Source organism: Panulirus ornatus, chromosome 4 (assembly GCF_036320965.1).
Source record: "Panulirus ornatus isolate Po-2019 chromosome 4, ASM3632096v1, whole genome shotgun sequence".
Taxonomy (NCBI): Eukaryota; Metazoa; Arthropoda; class Malacostraca; order Decapoda; family Palinuridae; genus Panulirus; species Panulirus ornatus.
This window is the reverse complement of record NC_092227.1, coordinates 60,418,255-60,445,537: the sequence shown is the minus strand read 5'-3', so window position 1 is coordinate 60,445,537 and position 27,283 is coordinate 60,418,255. Positions and strand designations below refer to the sequence as shown.

The window sequence follows — 27,283 nt, the reverse complement described above, 5'->3', positions numbered from 1 at the left end:
TTTTATGTGTAATGAGAAACAAAAAACATTATACGTAATCGTATTACATTTCTCAAAAACAGAGAGCAGATCATGTGATATATTTATCACCATTCTTTTGTGCAGCATTGATACGCGTGCATATTTCTGTAATTTTTGTCCTGTTTCTTTCTTTCCTTTGTTGTCTCTTCCCAGCACAAAACATAATCGTATTTTTGTTTTTCTAATGAACAAAAGACAGAAAAAAAGATGTTTGTCCCAATGACCTCTCATGGATCACTGGTCATAAACCCAACAGAACATTTTCTTTCGTTGTTTTTGATGTAGTGTACTCTAGAGTATTTTGGGTATGTACACAAACTGAAAAAAAAGATAACGTAGCTTCATCCAGTTGAGAATAGTTCCAACTTTTCAGGGCAAACTCCGTCACTGAAATTCTGAAGACTGGCGCTTTCACAATGCGTCACCTGTTAACTGTTGTCGTCTGGGTAAGACGGTTCCAGGCCCAATTACTTTTTTCTTTTTTTAAGCCATCCGTGGCACCACATCCCTGGCACCGCAGTCATTCGTGCTTCGACACCCCACACTTTAGCGGTTGACCGCAGGCTCTGGAGGCTTGGAACAAAGTGATCCCAAACGGGAAGCTTCGACTGACGGCCTTCGTCCCAGATCCGGCTCAAATGGATGCTTCTGGATTGGGTCTCTTGTTACGGGCTAGTTCATTACCGGGCCAGATATCTGCCTGATATACAGCGCCAACTGGTCGCTCTACAACTGGGTCTCATATGGAGTTGGATTCTTTTCCCCGTGGCATTGTTTCTTGAGGAGGTAGTTCTCTCCTCGTCTCGTAGACAGACTGAAGGTGATCTTCATCATGCGGGATAATTGAGAAGTATTCCCAGAAGCTTCATATGTTCAGATTCCACGTGAAAGAGTGTAGCTTAACGATTTAATGCTGTGTGCGTGAAAGCGTTTGCCTCTTGTGGATAATGAGTCTCGCTTTCTCCTCTTCTTTATATAGAGGTGGACAGAATATCGCAACTTCTGGAATTCTTTGACGTAGGCAAAGACAGATATGATTGTATCTAACCAAGATATGACAATTGGTAATGATATTGGAATGTGCTTTTGTCTGCCTCATATGCCGTTCAGAATATCCACGGCAGCGCAGAGGATGATCAGGTTGTAAAGACGTGTCCACGAGGATTACAGAGGACATCGTTCTTGCCCAGCAGGAGCTCGGCGTACTGAAGGTGGATGGGTCGATATACTGGTGGATACGTCCTCACCTGCTGGCATTCCCCTGGCTCGTCCCTCAAGCGACCACTCTGGAGGCCGAAGTAAATGTCCGTACCGTCAGGTCGGTTAATGGATGCAATCTTGCTGGAGAGCAATTCAATCAATTCCTCTTTCTTCAGAGAGGCGTTAGGGGCTATTTGTCCCTACCCAGGGGCACTGTGAGACTAGTTAACCTCTTCCAATGTCCGCTTGGTAATAGCGTCTGTTGTAGATTGTCTACAAAGGATACGGAAATACTTGTTTCTTGATTGTTTTGAAGATTTTCCATGAAAGGCCAGCTGACACAACTCGATTGTACATTCTCTCCATGTGACCAAACCATTTCAAACACCCTCTTCTGCTCTCTCAACCACACACTTTTTATTAGCACACATCTCTCTTACCCTTACATTACTTACTCGATCAAACCACCACACACACACACACACACACACACACACACACACACACACACACACACACACACACACACACACACACATATATATATATATATATACATATATATATATATATATATATATATATATATATATATATATATATATATATATATATATATATATACAGCATGAATGGGATGGCCTTGATTAGGGCCGTGCCGTCTTAGCTAACATGAGTATGAGATATAGTGTGTGGCGATGTCAACAAATGAGGTCGTTCTTCGTCTTACCGTGGCGCTGTCTTGTTAACGTGGGAAATAAATAGATAGATAGCTACATACTTGCGTACGTAGATATTTAGACAGATATACCTTACCTTTCTGCTCCACGATCCACTTCTTTGGGGTGTCCGGAGCGGATGAATATTTCGTGATCCACATTTCGAAATCTTTAATCTCGTGAAGCTTAAGATTCATGTCATGGAAAGATATGAATGAAGCGCCATACCGTGGCGGTTGATCAGTCTTTTCATTACATTCCAGAATCTTTAGCCCCATCTCATCTTCCCTCCTCCACCGTAGATATAATCCAGCTCACGTTGAACAACGTTTTGAAATACAAGACTTTTACAGCTGATTTAATGACAGCTGTTAACGGCTGTGGGAAATCGCCAAAGAAACTGGTTATGTTGACCTCTTTTGCTGGCAGGAACTGACACCCATCACCAGACTAGACGCTTTGCCTTGACCTCCCCTGGTGTGACTAATCGTCTCAGGCCTCATTCATCATCAGGCAAACTCGTTTTCTCGGCGGTCACTCAATGTCTCCAACTCCCCCCACACTTACCAGACACACATGGTATTTCGACCCCCTCCCTACCGTCACTAGCTGTCGTAATCTAACCTTCACCTGAAATAATTAGTGAGCATCGCGTGAATAACTAGTGCTTTGTCGTCTACCTTCTACGAGTCAACGGTACATGTACTTGCATTCTTGTCTTGAGTTGATGTACAGAAATGGGTCATTGCAGTGGTGTAGGGTCACATATGTCGAGTTGCAGCCCTGAATCATTCAACTGAATGCAACTCGGAGGAGTCTTTTGAGTGTTCCTTGACGAACTGGTTTCATATAGTCCACTTGTGATACATCATGTAACACACTGACACACGCACTCTCTCTCGTCAACATGCTTTAGTAGTGTCTTCTGCTCTGCCCTTGGTCTCGGCTGATACCTATTCAAGATGCCTTACAGACACTTTCCGCAATTTCATCAGTGCTTATATATTTCTCACCGAGTCAGAGCCACTTCTGTACAGAGGAAACGAAGGAAAGTCAAACAGCTTCAGACCAATGGGTTCTTTCGTGACTGTTTGTGTTTAATGAAGATAGAAATTCGCAGATTAGTGTGGCTAGAGTTAGATGGCCTACAGATTATTCAAAGAGAATAACCTGTAAACTGTAAATGTGACTTAAGTAAGCGCAAGTTATGTAAGTTGGGGACCAAAACCGCGCACAGTATTCAAGATAAGGATGAACATGTTGAGTATACCATAGAAGAAATCGAGCAGATTTGTCAGACATGAGCGATTTCGTCGAAAATCGTACTGGAAAACGTTTATGAAGTGGTGGTCCTTAACTTTTCGAACGATAGAATTTAAGCTGATTGGACGATAATTTCCGGGCAGTGACTTATTACCTTTTTTGAGTACCGGTGTTACACTGGCCAGCTTCCATTCATCTGGAACTTTTTCCCGTAGCAAGTGACTTATTGCAAAGGGTTTAACTATATTTTTCACCTCCTTCATTGTCCCCAGTTAAACTCGTCAGGGCCTGCCATCTCATTTATTTTCATTCCGTTTGTTATTGATAGTGTGTCTTCAACTTAACTGTCAATTTGTTGCAGAAATTTCCCTTCTTGTATCAGTGAAACTGGGTATGATGCATGATTTGTCCTCGATCGTGAATATAGATGGAAGAAAAGTCATTCAGGATTTTTACTATGGCTTCGATTTCTTGAACCAAGCCATCGTTTTCCTAAATTTATGGTCCATTTGACTGGGTAACGACCCTCTTGTTTCTAAAATAAATGTAAAACTCCTTAGGGTTTTCTGTTGCCATTTCCCGGAGTATACGCTTCTTATTGATATTTACCTTAAACTCGTACTTTCTTGACGCAAAATGATATAACTTGCTCTACCATGTTTGTTATTACAATGTTCGAGTTTTATACGAGCTACTTTCTTAAACAACAGCCTCTTTTTTTATTTCCCCGTTCCACCACCTTGGCTTTGTTTTAGAAATAGACCGCCTACTACGTGTTAGCACAAATGATCCCTCTACTGCTTTGAAAGTTTTACCGAAGCTTGTCGTTTTCATTAACCAGATCATCCCAGGTTTGCCTGTCAAGAGCAATACGGAGATAATTAAGATTTACAAGTTGAAAATCGGGTATTTTTTTCTGCGACTGATCACTTTGACCAACATACATGCAATGTTGAAAGTGACCTCAGAAATAATTTGTCGGTGATCACTTGTACCAAACTTTTCTTCTCCATCTTCAACATTGTTGACGAGATCCATATTTGTAGGTAGAACTAAATGTAATATATTCTCGTCGCGAGTAGGTTTCTCGAATGATTGGATTAGAGGCACTAACGAGCAAAGTTAAGTAATGTCCACACCTGGAGCTACAGGAAAGGGATTCCCAAAGGGATTCCCTTCATTAGATACCGGTGTTGTAATCTGCTACTGTGATAGAATCTTGTTCATTAAAGAGTTCTGCTTATCGATCGTTGAATATTTTGTTAACCTCTGCTGTCTTTGCTTGGGAGCCTATAAAGTAGTCCTTTTGTTAGTTTCTCTCAAAGTTTATCTTTAATTTCTACAAAAATGAAGTCGATATTCTTAATGGCTACAGCATTTTTTTTTTATTGTGTGCTTTAAATGAGCTTTTACATTGAGAAAGAGACCGCTGCTTACTTTGTTTCCTTCATCACTATTAAGTATTGTGTACCCTGGAGTTGCGTATTCGCCGAGGAAGTCTCTTGTGATGGTATCTAGGCCAATATTCGAAAATGGCTTTCTAATCATAATTTCCATTTTCTTACGCTGTGTTATCTCAGGCTCTGTTATTTTACTGCGTATACCCCGAGCGTTAACAAAAAAAAAAAGAAATATTATTAGGTAAGACTAAGACCTATTTCGAAGGATACTTACAGAGGGGGATGGGTCTGCTCCACACGGGCTGCGTTTGTCAACCAAAACTTAGGTGTGGACGACTCACTAAGGAGCCTACCAGAACGCGTAGCTCATACTGCGCTCAGTGGCAGTCCGTCCTTCATTAAGCAGATCAGACTGCATGTAGAAACTCTCCACTGGGTTATGAACTCAAGTTCCTCTTGAAAACAGACGTTTACTGATCTTGTATTGAGACTGAACGCATTAGTAAAGAAGGCGTTCCGCTGCTGATTCTGGCAAGAAGTTATGAAACCATGATATTATCAGATTCATCGTGGAAATGTCGGAGAAGCCGGCGATACTTCGCCTAAAGCTCCTTCATAGGTCGTTACGGATAATGACAGTTGTATTATCGTTAGTGCCTCCACAAACCTCGTCTACAGCGTGGGGGGGAACATCATCTACCCTGGCACCTGGAAAATGAGTATGTTTACGTCGTGAAGGGTTTCTGGCGCAGAGTTCCTCCAGCTTGTCCTCGGATCATGAGTCGCCGACGAGCCTTACTTTGTGTTCGTTGACTTCGACGTCACCCAGAGCCTGACACCGATGTGTTATGATGGTCAACATCAAGGGTAAACCTTTATGGGGATCGCACCTCGCCACATTACCCGGAGGAGTTGGCTTCCGCTGGTGAGGTAGGAGGAAGATTACTTTTGGAGTGTCTCAACACCACCCCCGGTGCTGCTGCTGTCCATCGTTGATGGCTCCCTCTCTGATTCTCTCAGCACGGTCGATTCTACGATATCCTGAAGTACATCTCCCCAGTGTGTTAGTTATTTCATCAGTAGCTGCAGCCAGCTTTTCCATTTCTCCATAGAAAACCTGCAAATCTAAGGCATCGCAAGATTTTATGATAAAACTGATCGCCAAACTTCCCACCGCTCACAGAACACTATTAACCTGCAAGCATGATGAAATAGTAAACTGAAAATTTTATGTGACTGAAATTAAGGCTCGGAAAAAGACCTGAAAAATGGCCTTTCATGAACCCGAGTTTCCTCACCGTTGCCGTGTTTCCTCAGCTCACGTGACGTGAACGTTAATATTTTATCATTTTTCAGAAATATGAGAAAATCCGTTGACAAAAGAATTAAAGAAAGGGAAAATAGTTCTATCTTCAAGGATGTGGAGATAACACGCATTAGACGTATTTATTACTCTTTGGTATCAGCAGGTCATCCACAGCTCCAGCCCATACATTAGAATTAGCAGCATCACTCACACACCAACACCAACACACACACACACACACACACACACACACACACACACACACACACATACACAGTTTTCCATCAGTCTTGCTCTCGGTTATCTAGTCACCTGTCTACCTCTCGTTACCCACTTTCCTACTTGTGCCTCCATCCCTGGGGAAACACTGTCAGCATCCCTGAACTTCTTAACTTCTCCACTTATCTGACATTTTACCTACGTGATACTTACAGACTCCTGGCCCTTCATACCAGCCGCTTTCATTTGCCTTCATTCCGGTATTATCCCTACATACAAGGCACTCAGCTGTCTCACAGACAACAGCAACGCCCTGGTCTTCTTACTAGCAGCTTAATTCAGTATCCCAGGACTCCACAGTCGTTCTTCTCTGTACAGACACAATGCTTTCCTTTATATTCTAAATGATCGCCTCCCTCGCCCTTACGTAAGTATGAAGACGCGACACATCACTGTCTTACATCCGTTTCTTGACACCGCGCAGTTCTTTGACTCCTGCAGCTGCTTTCACATACCTATTCGTTGCTGCCCACGCGAAACCCCTCTCTGGTTTGCGACTCTTAATGCAGCTCCATGTATACCCAGGGTGTTCCATATCGAACCCCTGTCACTCACACTCTCATCAAAAGTCAATGAATTTGGTCTATTTACACTTCCCGGCATCTCGTCAACTGACAGGCACAAGGGGGAAATTCCAATCTACACATATATGACGTAAGCGAACCCCTCCCTTCTCATTCGCCCCCCTGTCGTCCGTCAGTTTCTTCTTCCCTTCCGCCACTTTTTCTCATACAAATTGTGTTCTGCACACTAACACTGTATCCTTTATACTCTTGCAAAATTGCTGTATTCTTCCATTGCCTCATGATACGACCCTCCCTCCAGGCAGCGTTGCAGTGTAGGATAAGAAAGAGACATATGAACGGCTCACCCTTGAGTTGACTCTGGTTACACAGTAATCGTGTGACATGCTGAGCATTACCTGGTTTGGTTAGTGGCAAGGGCAAACACCCAGGCGGTTTACGGGAACAGAAACCAGAGTAATAGCTGTAGAGAAGGGAAAGAGAAACACCAATGAAGCATAGGGAAAGTGGGTCGAGTTTTGGTATCAGACTTTGAGGTTTGATGAATTGCATTGCTTTCTGCTCTGGTGTCAGGTAGGTTTGTTATGGTAGAGTTGCCCAGAAAGTGAGGGGTGACGCTCCACATAAAGACGAGTCGAACATTTGTATAATCGCAGCTCTTCAGAGGAGAAGGCTTTTCGGTATCTGAAGAAGACTTCCACCTTCCCGGGGGTAGATTTAGCTGTTTGTATTGTTTGCCTTTGTATGAGGTAGATTAGATGTTATGGTAGTATTTGGTATATTCATTGTGTTGAGTGGAGATGGGGAAATTGTGAGAGTAATAAACTTGGAAAATAGGAAGAAAAATTTTCCAGTGGCATGAAATTTGAGTAGGTCGGTATTATCCCACTGGGAAATCCTATCTTAATCCTCGTTCATAGAGGCAGTTATCACTAGGCGAAACGTTGATGGAGGACGAGAAGAGGAAGCGGATTTAATGAAAGCGTTGTAACGTAGTGGTGATGAGTTCTGGGAATATGAATGCGTTTGGTTAACTTATGAAGAAGGAAGATTCGCGCAGGATATGGAACAGAACTGAGAGAGAGAGAGAGAGAGAGAGAGAGAGAGAGAGAGAGAGAGAGAGAGAGAGAGAGAGAGAGAGAGAGAGAGAGAGAGAGAGAGAGAGAGACCCATCCATCACTAGTAACGGAAATAGTCCTTCCACGAAAAAGCCAAAAGAGGGAAGGCTGGGAATCAGGGCCCCAGTGAAGCACCTTGCCGAAAGCCTTTGATGTATAAGGGGCTACGACCCAGGATTCCATGGAGTCTCTCAGAGAGGATGACCAGACGTGAGCAAGACAGGGGAGAGATATCAGCGGCGGATCTCGCCATACGAAATCCGTACTGATGATTACAGAGGAGACGATGAAATTTAAGAAGCTTGTGGATATGGGTCTTCAGGAGACGTTCTAAGACATTGGAAATAGTAGAAGTAAGAACATTGAGGCCGTCACTGTGGGGGTTAGACCAGTCATCCTCCTTTTGGATAGGTTGTAATAACGTATGTGTCCATTATGAAGGAAAAGCTTCAGTTTAGAAGGAAAAAATGCAAAGGATGAGCAGACAACTGCGCAAGTTTGGGAGCACATTTCCGCAGAGCGCGGCGGAATGCCATCTGATCCGGAGGCCTTACTTGTGACTAAAGAAAGAATTGCTTTTTGGACTGTACGAAACCATTGTAGTGAGGGGTATAGGAATTAGGTACAGGTGCGACAGGGGTGAAGGAAAGTTAGTCATTTAAGACAGAAGTGAGAAACTCGAGCCAAGAAGTTACTCTTGTCACAAGGACAGAAAGCTATCGTGTTGTCGGAAGGGAAAAACGACGTAAAGGTCATAATAAAACTTCAGATGTTCTTTTTGCTAAAGGCCTGAGAGACTTATCAGTGGACGAGGAGAGGTTATCACGCGTCCTTTGAGTATAGGACGTTGAACTTCACGAACGACTTTTTTTTTTTTTCACGGTGAATTCGGACGAAGAGGAAGGCTGAATAGGAGTCGGACCAAGAGGTTTTTTCCCAGGTCTGATATGGCCGACTGGCCTGAGAACAGGAATGGCTGACCTAAAGATTGAGGGAAGAGATAGCTTTAGAGGGAGAGGGAATACACTCCTCCGTTCCAGTAACAGTAACCTTTTCTATCCACGGTCTGCCGATGTAGAGACACGAGACGAGAGGCAGTCATAAAGAAAAGAATTTTCTGACGTCAGTTCATCCAGCGCTCTCGTAGTGCCAGTATTGACGTTAGTGATGTCAGCCAGAGGAGGCGTGGTCAGTGAGGATACAGTGGTACGAGCGTGGTCAGGTGAAGCAGCTTCAGGTGATAGACAGGGAGGAGGGTGGTGATCATTGCAGTCAGGAATGTGAGTTGTGTTGATAAACCGCAACGGATCATCAAGAAGGGTAAAGGTGAAGGGCTCTTCCCTCCCTCACGTCGCGCTACCCGTGTGAGGGTGGTTAACGACCGTTACCCCCAGTGTACGTTAATCATTCCTGAGTAAAAGACGCCACCTTCGGGACGGGAGGATGGTTTGGTTGAGTGTCAGGAATTTTTAGGTGGTCTGCAGAGTTAGCAGAGCTTTGGGCAGAGTTAGCAGAGCTGTGGGCTAAACGAAGGCAATGTTAGCAGTTGGCACACCGATCATGAGCCACATAAAACCATAGTGTAGAGATTCGAAAAGACCATAAGTCTTGCAACAGGCATGTTCGTGTTGGGATAAGCACAGACTCCTCTTTTTAAGCGAATTCGCAAATGGAAGTTAGAAGTGGAGACGTGAATGATTATCACTGAAGGCATCATTGGACAGTTGTGTCTTCGAAAGAAATAAGTAGGAAAGACTGTAACTAAATGGTGTTCATCGGAGGAAAGAGTTTGTAGACCTCGAATCAATTAGAAACATGTCAGGTCTGTTGAGAGGGACAGGGGCCATGGGAGGGTCCGGTACCGCTGCTGCCAGAGCCCTCCCTCTCCCTAGCGGCAGAGACAAACCGGAGGTTCCTCGTACTCCGGGACGTAGGAAGCCAGTGGCCAAAGGCGTGGTGGATTCTCTCGTCATTGTACGAGGAAAGGAAAAGTAATGGAAAGATACTGAAGATAAGACGTCAAAGTCATTAGGATACGATGGTCAATGTAGAGGAAAGAAGTAGAAACTAGCCCGATAATTTAGTGTTGTTAAGAAGGTAAAACGAGCAATACTGACACGGCGGGAGTAAGAAGATGGTTCCGTCCATCACTACCACGTCTGTCTGTTCCTCCGTCTGCCTCTGTCTGTCAGTTGTCTCCCGTCTCGTCCCACTCTTTGCGTAGGACAGTATATAGACCGTGATGATAACATACATTGGTTACGGTAGGTTCCCTACCCCACGGTGCTGTCCAGTACGTCAGGATGAAGAACGTGTACAGTACAATACACAAAGGAACTTTATTCTTCCTAATGTTTTGTCGTGAAAATGACGTGTAAATGACCGTATACGAATGCCGTTACAGGAGCGCCGTAAGGGTTTGTGTGTTTACTCAGTTCCAAATAAATTTTTTCAAGCAGGTCTGACAATAAGTATTGGTAATCAGTTATATGACTTGTGATCCCACAAAGGTGCACGCGGTATCTCGCTGGGGGATGAAAATCTGTCAGGACCCCGAGTCGTTTTTGAGAGAGAGAGAGAGAGAGAGAGAGAGAGAGAGAGAGAGAGAGAGAGAGAGAGAGAGAGAGAATGGAGGTACGAATATAGAATATTTTGTCTGGTGATGAATCAAATGTATAGGATGTGGAAATCCATGTTTTCACTTTGGCACACTGGGCGTTGACAGAGGATGCGTGTGTGAACTAGGAGTCTATATACATCTGGTACTACGTCCCATGAAGAGAGAAACAGTTGATATATAAACTTGTGGACGTTTTCTAAAGATACGTCTGTCTCCAAGCGAGTCATTCCTGTCACAGTGTTGCTGCAGGTGCTACAAATCCCATTTTCTTTTCAAGCAGATGTAGAAATGTAGTCACTCGCATCCTAGAAGCGGTTTATACACCTCAGGGTCTCGCATCTTACGTTTTCCATGACCGTGGGCTTGTATTATTTTACCATTTGTTTTATTTTCCCAACGCTTTCATATATTTCCCTCCGACGTCATTGCTTGTGTTCGGAGAAGGTGCTTCGGCAGACACATTCTGCTCTTTTCTGTTATTTCTCTTTTCCCTATTTCTTTCTCATCATGGTGTGCCTCTTTGTTGTGTTCCAGTTTTTATTTTACTTTATTATTCAGTCGTACTCCATTGTGAGAAAAGGTGTCCCATATGTCAACCAAAGTCAGGTACATGCTTTTCGAAGTGTTGGCCTTAGATCGCCATCTTCGCCTCCTTCAGTGCGATCCTCGGTTCACAAAGGGCGCGCTGCAGTCGTTTAGAAAATGAAATATTTCAAACAACGGTGGTTGAAGCGGACGTCCTCTGCCATCTTTTGGTTGCGTGCCATTTTTTGCGATCTGATGGTCGTGTCTAACAAGAATCCAGAGGATAACCTGTTGAAAAGGTTTGCTTCAGTGTGGGAGAAAAAAGAAACCCTTCTATGTTGCTGCTCAGGAGTACGGATTTTCTTATTCCAAAAATACGTGATGAACTTGGCGAGGCTTCTTTTGGTTCCCACAAACCTGAATAGAATTGTGGTCAGGATGATTTTCTCTGTGTCGTGCTAAGTGCACATAAACTAATCACAATGGTTTCCCGGTGTGTGAGTTACCTAATATCTGATGAAACTTTTCCTGTGTATTGAGGTCAGGCAGATGAACCCAGTCCTTCGTAACTTGAGGACTGGTGTGCAAGTTTTCTTCCCCTCTTCACAGAGCTCCGAATTAGAGGAATCCATAACAGATGTCGAAATCTAATCCCTCAGCCTTTTTTGGATAGAGCATCAGTCACCACTAATGTGAGTCAAACACCCTGTCGACTGAGCCACCAACGCCCTGCAGAAGTGTTCAGTGGCCAAGCCTTCAAGATATACAGCATGCATTAGTCCTCCAACCCCTGGATGGCCCACCACCTCCATCCCCCAGTTTCCATCAGTAATTCGTGAATATCACTCGATTGTCAAATATTCTCCAAATTCGCATCAAATATTGCGTGGTGATGTTTGAACGTACACGCCCACCGAGTGCACGTATAGGGACTTACTGTCACAGCTGTATGGGCTACCACTCATGGGGTCATGATGAATTGTATAATGTAGAACCCAAGATAAATAAGATTTTTGCTGTTGAGAGATTCAGGTTTTAAAGTATCAGATTCTATGACGATTTACAGAAGCATTATAGCATATACGTGTCATACGAACGTAAGGCGCCTGGATATTATATCGATAACTGTAAATGGATCATTGCACAACAGTGCACGTGGATGATTCCGTTTTGAGTCATTTGAATCGGGTGCATCTACATGTAACTTCCTCATGCACAGGTAGAGCCTGGAGGAATGCTGTACTTGCATACTTTTCGTGTTTTCCTTCATAGCTGCAAGCAACACAACATGGAACCTGGAATGTCCTCTATGAGCAGTTGCAATTGCACTTGCTGGTTTTGCAGTTTTAACTCTTGAGCGTTTCTGCCACAGACACATGTTCCATAAAATTTAGATCAGATTTTTAACGCACTGGCAATGAGAGCCAATGGCAGCACTGCAACTGTTGAAGGAAAGGCTTCGAAGCTCCCGCTTGAATTCCCAGTGATGAACGTGTAGGCTCTCGGTGCAGCCAGCGATGATCATTGACCCCATTTCATGCAATGAGGTAGTTTCTAGCTTGATGGGATCATCTCCGGCCTCATACTGGTCAGTCAGTGCCTCCATTAACTAGCAAAGGGTCACAGTGAACCCATGGTAGCACTTCACCGTCTTGGCTTTGCCTGCGTCATGAACGGGGTCGGAGTCGCCCTTTCGTGTGAAGGTTATACGCGCATGCTTACAGCACAGTCTTGGGGTTCAAGTCAGTGTGACAGGTTCGTGAACTGGTCTCCATTGATCACAGCAGACATATTGATCCAGATTTCAACACACGGGGAAAAATTTACAGGCATAGTGAAGTAACACGACAGTTACGTCTGTATCACTGATATAGTGCGCCTCAGTACGCACAACACCCCAGCTGCTGAACTCGGTATGAACTATGTAGAACACACTTCGTGTCTGACATACCCTATGGTCTGATTGCCAGCCCTGGTGTGGCCACGCTGCCTGATGCTATAACACGTGCATTTGTCTTTACCAAGAAAGCCTCGAGAAAGATACAGTGGCAGTGGATATTTTTCTTTAGTTTCATTATCTTATTGCTGACTGCTACGGAATCTCTGAATACGTGTGTCTTGACTGTAGCTTGAGCTTCATATTCTTTTTACACCTTCCCATCACTGCTCCCGTTGCCTCTCATCTTTCTACCATCATTGTGGTCGTATGTATTGCCATCATATCAGCAGCTTAATGAGCAGTCTGTTTTTGGATTGCCCAAATGTCTCATCATCTTGGACCCTTTTCTCCCAAGGTGAAGCACATTGCATCATGTACAAGAAGCAGCGGATTTGTGTCATTCTAAGGCCTTATCATTAGCTTTAAGTTTGATTCTATTATAATATTTGTAAATCATCCAATGATGCCAAATGGATAAGCTTTTTTTTTTTTACATTTAGTATGTATCGTAATTATGATCGAAAACGTTAAAACAAATTAATGGCAGCGTTTTGCGTCGATAGGTCATCCTTGGTTATTTGTACAAAATATTTGTAAATGTTTCTACGTGATACACTGCATTTTAATTTTGAAAATGGAATGGGATGTTGTTATTTATGCAATAAAACTAAGACCACTTGTTTATTAGGCCATTTTTTTTTTTTTCGGTCAGAATTGGAACGCTTGGGCACGAATGTAAGACTGAGTTCCAAAGTGAGTGAAGTGCACACAGGGTATAAGGTTAGCCCCTGGATTTGTGTGTGAGGGAAAACACGATATTTAATGCATGGTTTCCTCTTTGGTCGTTCCTTTGTAGTAATCGCTGATGGAGCAACTTCCCCCCTCCTATCCTATCAACAGTGGTGTCCCTCAAGATTCTGTCTTATCGCCTACTCTCTTTTTGCTCTCAGTGATGGTTGATTTCTTTTACTTCACAGTATATTCACTCTTATGCTGACGATTCTACTGTACATGCACTTCATTTCACTCTCACCCTGCCGCCTTTTTAACTCTCGTTCTCTTTTCTTGTACTGAAATTGCATCCTCTCTCATTTCGGACTTGTACAGCATTTCGGATAGGGGAAACTGTTAACTCGTTAGCTTTGAGTGCTATACGGCAATTTTACCCAGTATCTCTATCGTAGAGTCATTCGTTTTCATCCTTTCAACTACGAAATACCGCAGTTCAGCCCAGTAAAAATGCGAACATATTTCACCTAATCATATCCTCAAGTTAGTCCTGGAAATTCCACATAATCAACATTACTAAGTCTGCTTCTCAGATGCTCGGGGTAGTGTGCAAGTGCTGTAATTACTTTTCTCGTGGGCTGATGTTTCATATCTACTGGGGCGGGTGTTATTCACCTCGGTATGGAGTTGTGCTCACACATCGTGGATGGTTCTTCTTCCAACTTTTTATCAACTTAAGTGGAGCCAAAGCACTTCAGTCCCATTATGTATCCTATTATCGCTTTCTTTTTGACCATCCCTTTCTGCACGCCCTAATGTTACTGCTTATATATATATATATATATATATATATATATATATATATATATATATATATATATATATATATATATATATATATATATATGTGTGTGTGTGTGTCTGTTCTCTAGGTATTACTTTAGCCATTGTTCTCGAGAACTGTGTGCGTGTGTCGACTCCCACGCGGATTGGATCCGAGGCACACGTCTGTTTAGTGCTTCCCATAGTGTCTGTGTGGAGGATGACACCTGGTGCTTACACACACACACACACCCACACACATACATACACACATACATATATAGTGACCGACAGTACCACAGGCGGAACATTCCTTAAAGAAATGCCATTGTAAACGAACGGAAAAAAAAATGAAAGAAATTGTTAATTGATCAGGGCTTAGCAGCATGTATCTGTAAAACTAAAAGAAAGATACAATGATGAGCGAAAGATGAGCATTCCATAGCTTCGTCCCATCGTCTCCAAATGGACCTGTTGTCACCTCTGCTGCTGTCCTTACAAGGGTAGGAATGTCTCCGTGGCGCCTTCATTACAAGGGCCAGGGACTCTGCACGACACCGCCCTCGCAAGGCGCAGGTACTCTCCTTGACACCGTCCTCATATGGGCTCGGTGCACTTCATTCCTCCGTGTGTCTTCTGTATACCCGAGGTCCCTCTGCCAGTCGAGTGTTCACTGTGTCCTTCGTGTTTTCCTCATCCTCGCTCTTCACGAACCAGTAGTGCCACTGACGTTGCCTGACACACGGTTTAGACGCCTCCCCGTTACCTGTCTGTTCGTTTTTGTATGTCTGTCTGGGACATCATTAATTCCATCGCATTTTTACGATTCTCGTCATGAGGGGCGGAGACCATGATGAACTTTGTTAAAGCTTCGCGTTACTCGACCTGTATTCTCGAATTGATTAATCCTTTTAGTCTTACGTTACGGACCGCCTTCAGCTGTTTTTATTGCCCGTCTGTTCCTCTTACCTCTCGCGATACAGCTCCCGGACCATGAATCTGAGTCCCATCTCCTGGAAGTCTTGGTGCGCTCTCTCATCACATCCCCGTCCACTCCTTCCAGACACCTCGTAATATTCTCTCCGGCAGCGCTCCCCCAGGCCTTCAGGACGTTTCCATGTACCTGCCTTGCATACCAAGCTTTCGCCCGTCCGCGTGTCTGGATTAATTTCATTTGCATTGGAGTTGATTGGCTCATTTAGCGTGTGGGAGCAGACCTGATGCCGCTCCTCCCAAGACGGCGCGGCCAGCAGCCAAGCTAGCTCATCACACGGGAATATCTTGCCGAGACACTGTCGCTTTCCCGACCACCGAGGTATCCATCTAACCATGTCAGTAACCAGAGGAAATAGTATATATATATATATATATATATATATATATATATATATATATATATATATATATATATATATATATATATATATATCTTTCTTTTTATTTCATATTATTCGCCATCTCCCGCATTAGCGAGGTTGCGTGAAGAACAGAGGACTGGAGCTCTGAGGGAATATATATATATCAGACAGTAGGTGAGATGGAACCTGTGGCGTACCAAGTAAACATTAGGGACTCCTTTTGTGAAGATGTTGAGAATTTACAAATCCTGTACACTTGATAAGTGTCCACGTCGAGAGATTACAAATCCTGTACACCTGCTAAGTGTCCACGTCGAGAATTTTCGAGAGCCTCTATACTTTGTAAGTGTACAAGCCGATGATTATTGATGATTTTACATGGTATTAACTAATGGTACACGCATCTAAAACCACCTTAATAATGTCGAAACCCGCTCCCATACTTGACGTAGCATTAATACCTAATTCTCGACAAACAAACACAGATATCACAGGTCCTGTTTTCTAGTCTTATCTGTCGCTGTCAAGATCCTAAATGATATATGTATATTTTTTTTTTTTTTATCTATGTAGTGTTTCAGACACGAGTAATTTCAGACTCTTCCCTCGTAACTCTCCGTAATGCCTACAGAGGGAGTCACACGCCCTCACCTTATATCTTAGTCTAGGTCGTGAGAGAAGTGCTCTATAATGCATATAATTCTGGTGCCTCCCCCCCAGGTCCCGCAGGACCTTTTATTATTCGTCCCATTATAACTGAGCTAAAGCTGCCGGGGCTCAGCCGCCATCCCTGAACAAGATTTCCGGGTTCCCCGGAAAATATTGACTCGCGTTGTTTTTCCCCCCACAGATGAGGTCATGAAATCCGGTGAATTCATCTTTTATCTACTTTCTTTCTCTCTTCCTTGTCTCTACCTCTCCGTCTCTTACTCTCTCTGTTTTTCCATCCACCTCTCTCTCTCTCTCTCTCTCTCTCTCTCTCTCTCTCTCTCTCTCTCTCTCTCTCTCTCTCTCTCTCTCTCTCTCGTCTTCTACAATTCATTCAGTTTCCTTAGCATCTACCAAGAGCCCAGCATTTGTCTACATATTACCCCATCACGGGCTGGTCACACAACCGTTCATCATGACCTGTGTCGACAGTAACCAATGATGTCTTGGCTACGTCTCTTCCTTGTATATCAACTGACTGTTCTACGTCTCCTGTCTCATTCTTGTATCTCCCCTGACGATGTGATCAATGCGCGAAAGTGCACTTGGGAACTTATTGTTTCATTTTCCTCGTGGTTTTATGCATATGTTAGATCACGTGCACCACTGTGACCTCTTGCTATATATATATATATATATATATATATATATATATATATATATATATATATATATATATATATATATATATTGTGTGTGTGTGTGTGTCTCGCTGGGCAGAATTTATCTCGATTTGAAGTAACTCTTGGAGATGTTACGAGAGTGGCAAAGCTGTTTGTTGATGTATACAGGTGAATATCATCACACTCTCACACGTGTACATCACCTCTTATACAAACATGTAAGACCATCCATTACCACATACACATTCTCTTGAAATGTAATGTATATGCACAGTCATATCAGTGTGCATATTCTCCGAATAATTGTCCCTCCAAACATTCCCTCAAACATATGGCTGCAGATACTTCTACATATATATGCCAACACCGTCGCTTTTATCACACATCCCCTCAACACATCACCGCCATGCACAAACATAGACCAGGCATGTTATCATCGTCAAATGCATAGTGTTACACTCGCGACACGCTGTTACAGTTTTACGCATTGTATCATAGACACAGTGCGTATGCAGGAATACAGCACACAGTCACCATCTTACACATAGTAACGTAGACACAACGCACAATCGATGTCATCGCGTGGAGTAACACAGCACGCAGTCACCCTCCTGTGCTAAGTAACATAGAAACACCACATATTCACGGCTACACATTTACCGATACAGACACAACGTAATCGTCGATACGTATAGGCTGAGAGGCAGACACAACAGACAACATGCACAAAGTGACAATTGACAGTTGGAACATGGATTCATATTAAAGGCAAGTTCATTCATCCATTACACAAAAACCTCAATCCACTTCTTGGTGCATGATGAAATAACACACACTAATTACAGGCCCCCCATGTCTACGAAGATGAAAACCAAGAGACACAGACCCACACATTTGTTCTCAAACACCAGCAGAGTCACCAAAAGGATCACGTCTTTGTACAGAACATGAGAGAGAGAGAGAGAGAGAGAGAGAGAGAGAGAGAGAGAGAGAGAGAGAGAGAGAGAGAGAGAGAGAGAGAGAGAGAGATCCAACAAGCCAGTCACCCTCGTCCACCGTCACACGATAACGACCAAGATGAATGCTTTCCTTCAGCTGTGAAAGGAGTGTACACAGTTTTGGGAAGTTTGTCTGTCATCAGAGCTCCTACTCTGTGACGAGGTTCCAGGAATGCCTGCACCAGTCGCTACCTGGAGCCGCTGAACATTACCTCAAGTATACATGTATAGAATACATGTTAACGTCCCGCTCCCTGGAAGAAGAGGGGTCTCTCATACCCAACATCTCAGTATTATATATAAAAAAACCTGATTTCGAGAAAATCAAAAAATGATACGACACAGTCGAGAATTTTAGCTGGAAGTCAAATATAATATCGGTGTCCTACCATACCGAGCAGTGGAGGGAAAGAATCATCTCTTGAATTGTCCAGACGCGGTGTTGCCCTTGCCCTGAAATGGATTTTTAGAAGCACTGCCACCCGTCAGAAACACAGGAAGAGCCGGCGTGTGAATGGTAATATCCCAGTACAACATAGAGGGAAGCAGAAATCGCATTCACGGATCAGCAAATCCGGTTGAAAGAATTCTCTATGTATATGACGTCAGCGGCCGCCCGGGGGGTTTTTTGAAATGCTAGTGATACTGCGTGTTGCTCCGAGTGTGGGATAATGGCAGTGGAAAAATATATGTTTGTCCGCTGTGTTTGCAACGTGACGTTGCTGGTGAGCAGTGTCCAGCTTAATTGTTCACAGAGGAAATGAACACAGAGTAGCTAAACAGTGGTGGGGCAAAGTACGACGGATTGCGATGACCATTTTAGTTCAGTTGAACGTGGAGGTTGGATAGAAGTGGGAGGGGGGAGGGGATATGAACGTGAACAAAGTAGATGATGAACAGTGAACATGTTCCACGAAGAGCAGCTTCATTGTAACCGACAGTCAAGAGGCAACGCAGGATGAAGAGTAGTTATGAACAATAGAGTAAAATGAACAATAATAACAATACAAGATGAAGGAGATTGGCGGTTGATAACAAGCAGACAACACCTCAGTGATGTTTGCTGGAGAACGTAAACAACAGAGAATGAATAGTCAATATCAGCAACACAGGGATTGGAGATAAAGATGAAAACCACAGCTATTCATAAAGAAAAAGTATATATATATATATATATATATATATATATATATATATATATATATATATATATATATACACACCCACACACAGACCTTAATTAAGTGCAAAACTGCTTATTAAGATCCTTGACACTGGTGTCATCCCAGCTGAGCGGCTCGTTAGCACTATAGCGCCATTGTATAAGACCTAGGGTGACATTCATGCCCCTAATAAGTACAGTAGGATCACACTCCTCAGCTGTATGGGGGGAAACTCTCTACTTCTGTATTGTATGATCGCCTTAACGAGTATTCTGATGTAATGCATATCATTCATGACACACAGGTTGGCTTTAGACATGAATACTCCACATTAGATCCAGTATATTTCTGATGAAATGTTGTATAATTGATCTGTTTTGCTGGAAAATGAGGAAACATTATTGTTTGCAGACTACATGAAAGCATTTGACATGGTGTGGCGAGAAGGCTGGTGGTATATGTTAGTGAAGGGGAATGTAAATGGCTGTATATTGAATAGAATCAGAAATATGTATAGTAAAATCCTATCCTGTGTGAGGTTGACCCAAGTGATGTCTGATACATTTATATTTAAGATGGGGGTGAGGCAAGGTGAAAACTTGACTCTGTGCATTTTATGGTAATGATATTAAGAAAATAATTGATACAATTGTAAGTCATTATATATATATATATATATATAAATATATATATATATATATATATATATATATATATATATATATATATATATATATATATATATATATATATATATATAAAATTTGTGTGTGTGTGTGTAGTAAAGGGGGTCATAAGGTAACAGGAAAAACTTTATATTGAAGATAGAATGTCAAATGTCACAGGAATGTATGACTTTAGTACATGTAACACAATGATAATTTTTCAGGTTTGGGTATATTACAGGTACCCAGGCAACGCTGATTTGGGTAGTATGTTTGTTTTGCGATTGAATTGTTCTCATTAGTGTGTGTGTGTGTGTGTGTGTGTGTGTGTGTGTGTGTGTGTTTATACATGACAAGTAAGACGCATGGCCCCATCAGGCAAGGGTCAGGCGGGAAGGTCAAGTGAGACATGTGATCACGTAAGCCAGGGTTCGGGTGACCAAAGCTAAGGGTCAGATCAAGGACTGGCTCATGAACGTGTACATGTTGACAAGTTCTCTTGATTATGATGTATCTGCTCCATACCTGCCTAATCCATACCTGCGTAATCCATACCTGTCTAATCCGAACCTGTCTAATCCATACCTGCCTAAAGTGATCTTTAGATCTTATGAAAGCTTTCTTAAAGTCATGATGTCTCGCGCTGTCCCTTACGTGGTAGAGGAGTTACGTGATTGCAAGATAGTAAGTTATACATTTTTAAAGTTTCTGTCACTTTTTGATATAGAAGACCATGATTCACTTTCACCACACCTGGGTTAAGTATTGTGGGGAGTCGTGTTTCAGAGGCTGTATGTAACTTGACCCACCCCAGGAACTGGGTATGAAGTAATGGAGTGAATAGATTTTGAATATTTTTACCCAGAGCAAAGTAGGCAGAAAAATTGTACTTGTATTTTGGAAATACTGTAGCAGGTACGAAGGTAACCTTCGTGTTGTTTATTTTTCTCTGCAGGACGCAGCTGGTGCTCCTGGAGATCTAGCAACCATGAGGATCTGGGCTTGGCTGTCGCTCTTGCCAGCCCTCCTGCTGGTGGTGTGGGCGACCCTGGGCAACGCGGAGGGAAAAGATGGGGAGAGTGAAGACCTGGAGAACGATGTTGACGATGAGGGTGAGGCTGGCGGGGGAGGCGGAGACGCGTGCAAACACGGCGACGACCAACCACATCTCTCCCTCACTGACCGCACCAAGCGGGCCCAGGTACGTGCACTTCAATGTTCTTTATCCCTCTCTCCTCACCAGCCTGAGTATCCTGATGCACATATTATGTATAACCATATATATATATATATATATATATATATATATATATATATATATATATATATATATATATATATATATATATATTTATATATTTTATTTATATTTGGTCGCCGTTTCCTGCGTTTGCAATGTAGCGCAAGGGATACACGAAGAAAGGCCGCATTCGCTCACATCCATTTTGTAAGTGTAATGCACCAAAACCACATCTCTTTATCCATATCCAAGTCCCACAGACCTTTCCATGGTTGAACACAGCTGCTTCATTTTTCTCGTTCAATCCATTCACAGCACGTCGACCCCTGTATACCACATCGTGCTAGTTCCCTCTCGTCCGTGCATGCCTTTCACCGTCCTACATGTTAAGGCCCCGATTAGTTGAAGTCTTTTTCACTCCCTCCTTGCATCTCCAATTTGGTCTCCCCTTTTCCTTGATCTCTGTAATTCTGACAAATGTATTCTCTTTGTCAACTTCTCCTCACTTATTCTCTCGATATGTCCAAGCAATTTCACATCCTCTTCAGGTCTCTCAACCACAGTCTTTTATTGCCACCTATCTCTAACCCTTTTATCACTTATTCGATCAAACTACTTCATTGCACTTATTGCCCTGAAACATTTCATTTCCAACTTGCCACCCTCCTCCATACATCCTCATCCATAACCCATGCCCCGTATCCATATAACAGTGCTAGAACCCTCAGACATACCCATTTTTGCCTCCCAGATAACGACCTCTCATCCCACACATTCTTCAGTGCTCCCAGAACTTTTGCCCCCTCACCCACCCTGGGATTCACACTCTCTTCAATGGTTCCAATTGCTACTATTTCCATTCCCAGGTATCAAAAACACTTCTTTTCCTCCAGTTTCTCTCCATTCAAACTCTACCCCAACTAACAATTCCCTCTCCCTTGTTAAACCTAATAACCTTGCCTTTATTCACATCTACTCTAAATTCCTCGTTTCACACACCCTTCCAAACTTTGCCCCCAACTTCTGCAGTTTCTCTCTCGAAACTGCCTTCAGTACTGTGTCATCAGCAAACAGGAACTTACTCACTCCCTAGGACCCCTTATCTCCTATAGACTGCATATATATATATTTTTTTTTTTTTTTTTTTGCTTTGTCGCTGTCTCCCGCGTTTGCGAGGTAGCGCAAGGAAACAGACGAAAGAAATGGCCCAACCCACCCCCATACACATATATTTACATACGTCCACACACGCAAATATACATACCTACACAGCTTTCCATGGTTTACCCCAGGCGTGGGATATGGATAGAGTTGTGCGCAGGAGGATGGATGTGCTGGAAATGAGATGTTTGAGGACAATGTGTGGTGTGAGGTGGTTTGATCGAGTAAGTAACGTAAGGGTAAGAGAGATGTGTGGAAATAAAAAGAGCGTGGTTGAGAGAGCAGAAGAGGGTGTTTTGAAATGGTTTGGGCACATGGAGAGAATGAGTGAGGAAAGATTGACCAAGAGGATATATGTGTCGGAGGTGGAGGGAACGAGAAGAGGGAGACCAAATTGGAGGTGGAAAGATGGAGTGAAAAAGATTTTGTGTGATCGGGGCCTGAACATGCAGGAGGGTGAAAGGAGGGCAAGGAATAGAGTGAATTGGAGCGATGTGGTATACCGGGGTTGACGTGCTGTCAGTGGATATATATATATATATATATATATACATATATATATATATATATATATATATATATATATATATATATATATATATATATATATATATATATATATATATATGCAGGTCACATGCACGTAACTATATATGTGCAAAAACATCTCTAGGAAAAGGAAACGCGAGAATCCTGAGCGCTTTCGTGTGTTAACACGTCTTCAGAGGATTATTTACAGAATGAGCAAATGGATACAATAGAGGTTTTGAATACAGAAACAGAGGAAACATGAAATGGGGTCATATAACCTAGTAATTATGAGAGGCGAGGTTGTCACGGAGGTCTTTGACTGTACAGTATTCTCAATGATACAGTCTCGCCAGAAGTTACTCTTCACTCCTGATGTTCTGTAGAGCAGGTCAAGGTCAGGTAGAGGGTGGCGTGATTGTCGGTGACCCAGTTCTAGAGGCTGGTACGAGTGGTCCAGACTCTTAGAGGGTAGTGTAGTGGGGAGAGCAGACACCGACGATGACACCAATGGGAGAGTCGTCGGTTTACTTCCTTCGAGCAGATGCATTCATTAAGACATCATTCATAAAGATCAGGAAACAGAAGGGTCCAGTCTCGGTGTCGTGTGGGATGCCTCAGGTGAGGGACTGGAAGGTAGAGATGGCCACATGGACGCGTAGAGCTCGATGGTGATTCAGTGAGGAACTATGTAAGCCAGGATTAGAGCAGGTTGAAGGCTGTGTCGACGTTTGGTGTGGGTGATTAGGCAGAAAGCTTTGGTGAAGTTCAGGAAAGTTTAATCTCGCTTTTTTCCTGTGTTGGTAATGATGAAGTCCGAGATTCTGACGAGGTAGACGAGGTCCTCATTATTATTACTAAACTTTTGAAGGTCTATGGAGCTTACGAATAAGCCCAGTGAAACCTAAAATTTTAACAAAATGGGCTAATGGTATGAGGGTAATGGGCTGAAACGCGTTGAGAGTGTGTGGGCTTCTTAGCCATCGGTACTGAGGAGTAATGTGAAGTCTTACATTCAGCGAGGCATTTTGATTGCAGGAGAGAAGCAGTGGTAAAATGGGGCTTATGGATTTGATTAATTAAAAAAAAAAAATCTCTTATTCTCGTTGGAGACGAATGGATGAAGGGGAAAGTTGTACGACGAGGCTATATAACAGTCGGGAGACATTATAATCACGCCTTGTCTGGGAGAGAACTTTGGTCTGGAAGGTAAGCTGGGTTCCAGGTGATGTCGATAAGTGAGGCGAGACTCTGGTAGAAAACGACCAAATGATTTTTTCAAATAAGTTGAGCCGCTTCTTCAATGGAAAAGGTGATAAACGCTGTGGAAGAAGGCGACTGTGGGTTTTTCATCTCATTTCCTTACCTCTCTGGAATGATGTATAGGAAGCATTGTATCAGCTGTACTTTGAACTAATTTGCCTTTGTATTGAAACACTGGCCACGTTGTAGTCATGCAAAGAGAGCGTTGCTGCTGCAGTCTCCTTGTGTCCGGGATTTTTATCATTTGGAGATTCATTTAGGTTCCAGAACCTAAGGAAAATAAGGAGGAAGAAGAAAAAGAAAAAGCAGAAATGTTAAGAAGGGGAAGAAGAAAGAATGAGAAAGAAAGGGAAGTTAAAAGAAATGAAGAATTGAGAAAGAAGGAAAAGAAGTAAGAAGTAAAAATAAGTAGCAAGGAGAAAGAAGACGAATAAGTAGGAAAATGAGATTCGAAAGAGTAAGGTAAACAAAAAGAGAAAGCAAAATTAGGGAGTAAGAAGATATAAGTAAGAAAGAAAAAGTAAGAAGAGCAAGTCAGACAAAAAAAATAATAAAAGTGTGGAAAAGTAAGGAAGAAGAAAGAAAGAATAAAAGAGAAAGAAAGAGAGGGAGAAGAGGAGGAGGAGGAGGATTGCGAAGTGGAAGAGTAATCTTGGGACCCTTGATGAGGCAGCATCTCGGGTATGCCACAGTATCCACACTCGAGCTTACGCAGGTTAACACTTGTAGAAGAAGTGACACTTGAGACCGGGGCTGGAGAGGCTCCAACCGCCATACTGCCTATTCACTGGCGACCTGGGTAGGAGTCGTGCCGCCCAGGTCATCATATACCGCTAGGAGGTAAATGTCTGCCGCTTATGAAGCCGCAGGTTAGTAGTAAGATATCACCAATAGAGCAGTACACTAGATTGCAGGTATGAGTTCCCTTACGAACTTAAAATCCACTTCTCCTTAGAATTTTCCTGGGGCGGAAGTGGAATCGTCTTTATTGGTGCTGGGATGAAAAAAAAAAGTACCTGACGAATTGTATGTCAAAGTTATTGATAAAGTACGTAAATTTCTCGCTTGTGAATGTTCATATATCCCACGTACTCTATAGACCATCTATGGACCTTCTCCCTCTACGAAAAGTACCTTTTGCAGTTGCCAGTTCTTTTTACTGTCCTTTGTCCTAATCATTATTGACTCAATATGATTTTGTCTTTTGCTTTCCTTTTCAGACACAGCGATGAAACTTCCCCTTCAGTATCTGTTGCAAAGTCTCTGCGTTTCCCTCTCCTATTCTCCTTGATCACTCTCTATGTAATTTCCCATGCAAATTTCCCCCGCCTCCTCCTCCTCCTCCTCCTCCTCCTCCTCCTCCTCCTCCTCCTCCTCCTCCTCCTCCTCCTCCTCCTCCTCCTCCTCCTCCTCCTCCTCCTCCTCCTCCTCCTCCTCCTCCTCCTCCTCCTCCTCCTCCTCCTCCTCCTCCTCCTCCTCCTCCTCCTCCTCCTCCTCCTCCTCCTCCTCCTCCTCCTCCTCCTCCTCCTCCTCCTCCTCCTCCTCCTCCTCCTCCTCCTCCTCCTCCTCCTCCTCCTCCTCCTCCTCCTCCTCCTCCTCCTCCTCCTCCTCCTCCTCCTCCTCCTCCTCCTCCTCCTCCTCCTCCTCCTCCTCCTCCTCCTCCTCCTCCTCCTCCTCCTCCTCCTCCTCCTCCTCCTCCTCCTCCTCCTCCTCCTCCTCCTCCTCCTCCTCCTCCTCCTCCTCCTCCTCCTCCTCCTCCTCCTCCTCCTCCTCCTCCTCCTCCTCCTCCTCCTCCTCCTCCTCCTCCTCCTCCTCCTCCTCCTCCTCCTCCTCCTCCTCCTCCTCCTCCTCCTCCTCCTCCTCCTCCTCCTCCTCCTCCTCCTCCTCCTCCTCCTCATCCTCCTCCTCCTCCTCCTCCTCCTCCTCCTCCTCCTCCTCCTCCTCCTCCTCCTCCTCCTCCTCCTCCTCCTCCTCCTCCTCCTCCTCCTCCTCCTCCTCCTCCTCCTCCTCCTCCTCCTCCTCCTCCTCCTCCTCCTCCTCCTCCTCCTCCTCCTCCTCCTCCTCCTCCTCCTCCTCCTCCTCCTCCTCCTCCTCCTCCTCCTCCTCCTCCTCCTCCTCCTCCTCCTCCTCCTCCTCCTCCTCCTCCTCCTCCTCCTCCTCCTCCTCCTCCTCCTCCTCCTCCTCCTCCTCCTCCTCCTCCTCCTCCTCCTCCTCCTCCTCCTCCTCCTCCTCCTCCTCCTCCTCCTCCTCCTCCTCCTCCTCCTCCTCCTCCTCCTCCTCCTCCTCCTCCTCCTCCTCCTCCTCCTCCTCCTCCTCCTCCTCCTCCTCCTCCTCCTCCTCCTCCTCCTCCTCCTCCTCCTCCTCCTCCTCCTCCTCCTCCTCCTCCTCCTCCTCCTCCTCCTCCTCCTCCTCCTCCTCCTCCTCCTCCTCCTCCTCCTCCTCCTCCTCCTCCTCCTCCTCCTCCTCCTCCTCCTCCTCCTCCTCCTCCTCCTCCTCCTCCTCCTCCTCCTCCTCCTCCTCCTCCTCCTCCTCCTCCTCCTCCTCCTCCTCCTCCTCCTCCTCCTCCTCCTCCTCCTCCTCCTCCTCCTCCTCCTCCTCCTCCTCCTCCTCCTCCTCCTCCTCCTCCTCCTCCTCCTCCTCCTCCTCCTCCTCCTCCTCCTCCTCCTCCTCCTCCTCCTCCTCCTCCTCCTCCTCCTCCTCCTCCTCCTCCTCCTCCTCCTCCTCCTCCTCCTCCTCCTCCTCCTCCTCCTCCTCCTCCTCCTCCTCCTCCTCCTCCTCCTCCTCCTCCTCCTCCTCCTCCTCCTCCTCCTCCTCCTCCTCCTCCTCCTCCTCCTCCTCCTCCTCCTCCTCCTCCTCCTCCTCCTCCTCCTCCTCCTCCTCCTCCTCCTCCTCCTCCTCCTCCTCCTCCTCCTCCTCCTCCTCCTCCTCCTCCTCCTCCTCCTCCTCCTCCTCCTCCTCCTCCTCCTCCTCCTCCTCCTCCTCCTCCTCCTCCTCCTCCTCCTCCTCCTCCTCCTCCTCCTCCTCCTCCTCCTCCTCCTCCTCCTCCTCCTCCTCCTCCTCCTCCTCCTCCTCCTCCTCCTCCTCCTCCTCCTCCTCCTCCTCCTCCTCCTC

At 44.4% G+C, this 27,283-nt stretch overlaps 1 protein-coding gene across 7 annotated transcripts in view; it reads left to right on the top strand.

The window, feature by feature from the left end:
- LOC139766508 (uncharacterized) overlaps nucleotides 1–27,283 on the top strand; it is a 1,237,960-nt gene that overhangs the window by 408,837 nt on the left and 801,840 nt on the right. For all 7 annotated transcript variants that reach the window (XM_071695222.1, XM_071695230.1, XM_071695271.1 and 4 more), the window contains one exon: nucleotides 20,936–21,181. In XM_071695222.1, the coding sequence (XP_071551323.1) occupies nucleotides 20,969–21,181 (213 nt within the window). In that variant the 5' untranslated portion in view covers nucleotides 20,936–20,968. The remainder of the gene's footprint in view (nucleotides 1–20,935; nucleotides 21,182–27,283) is intronic.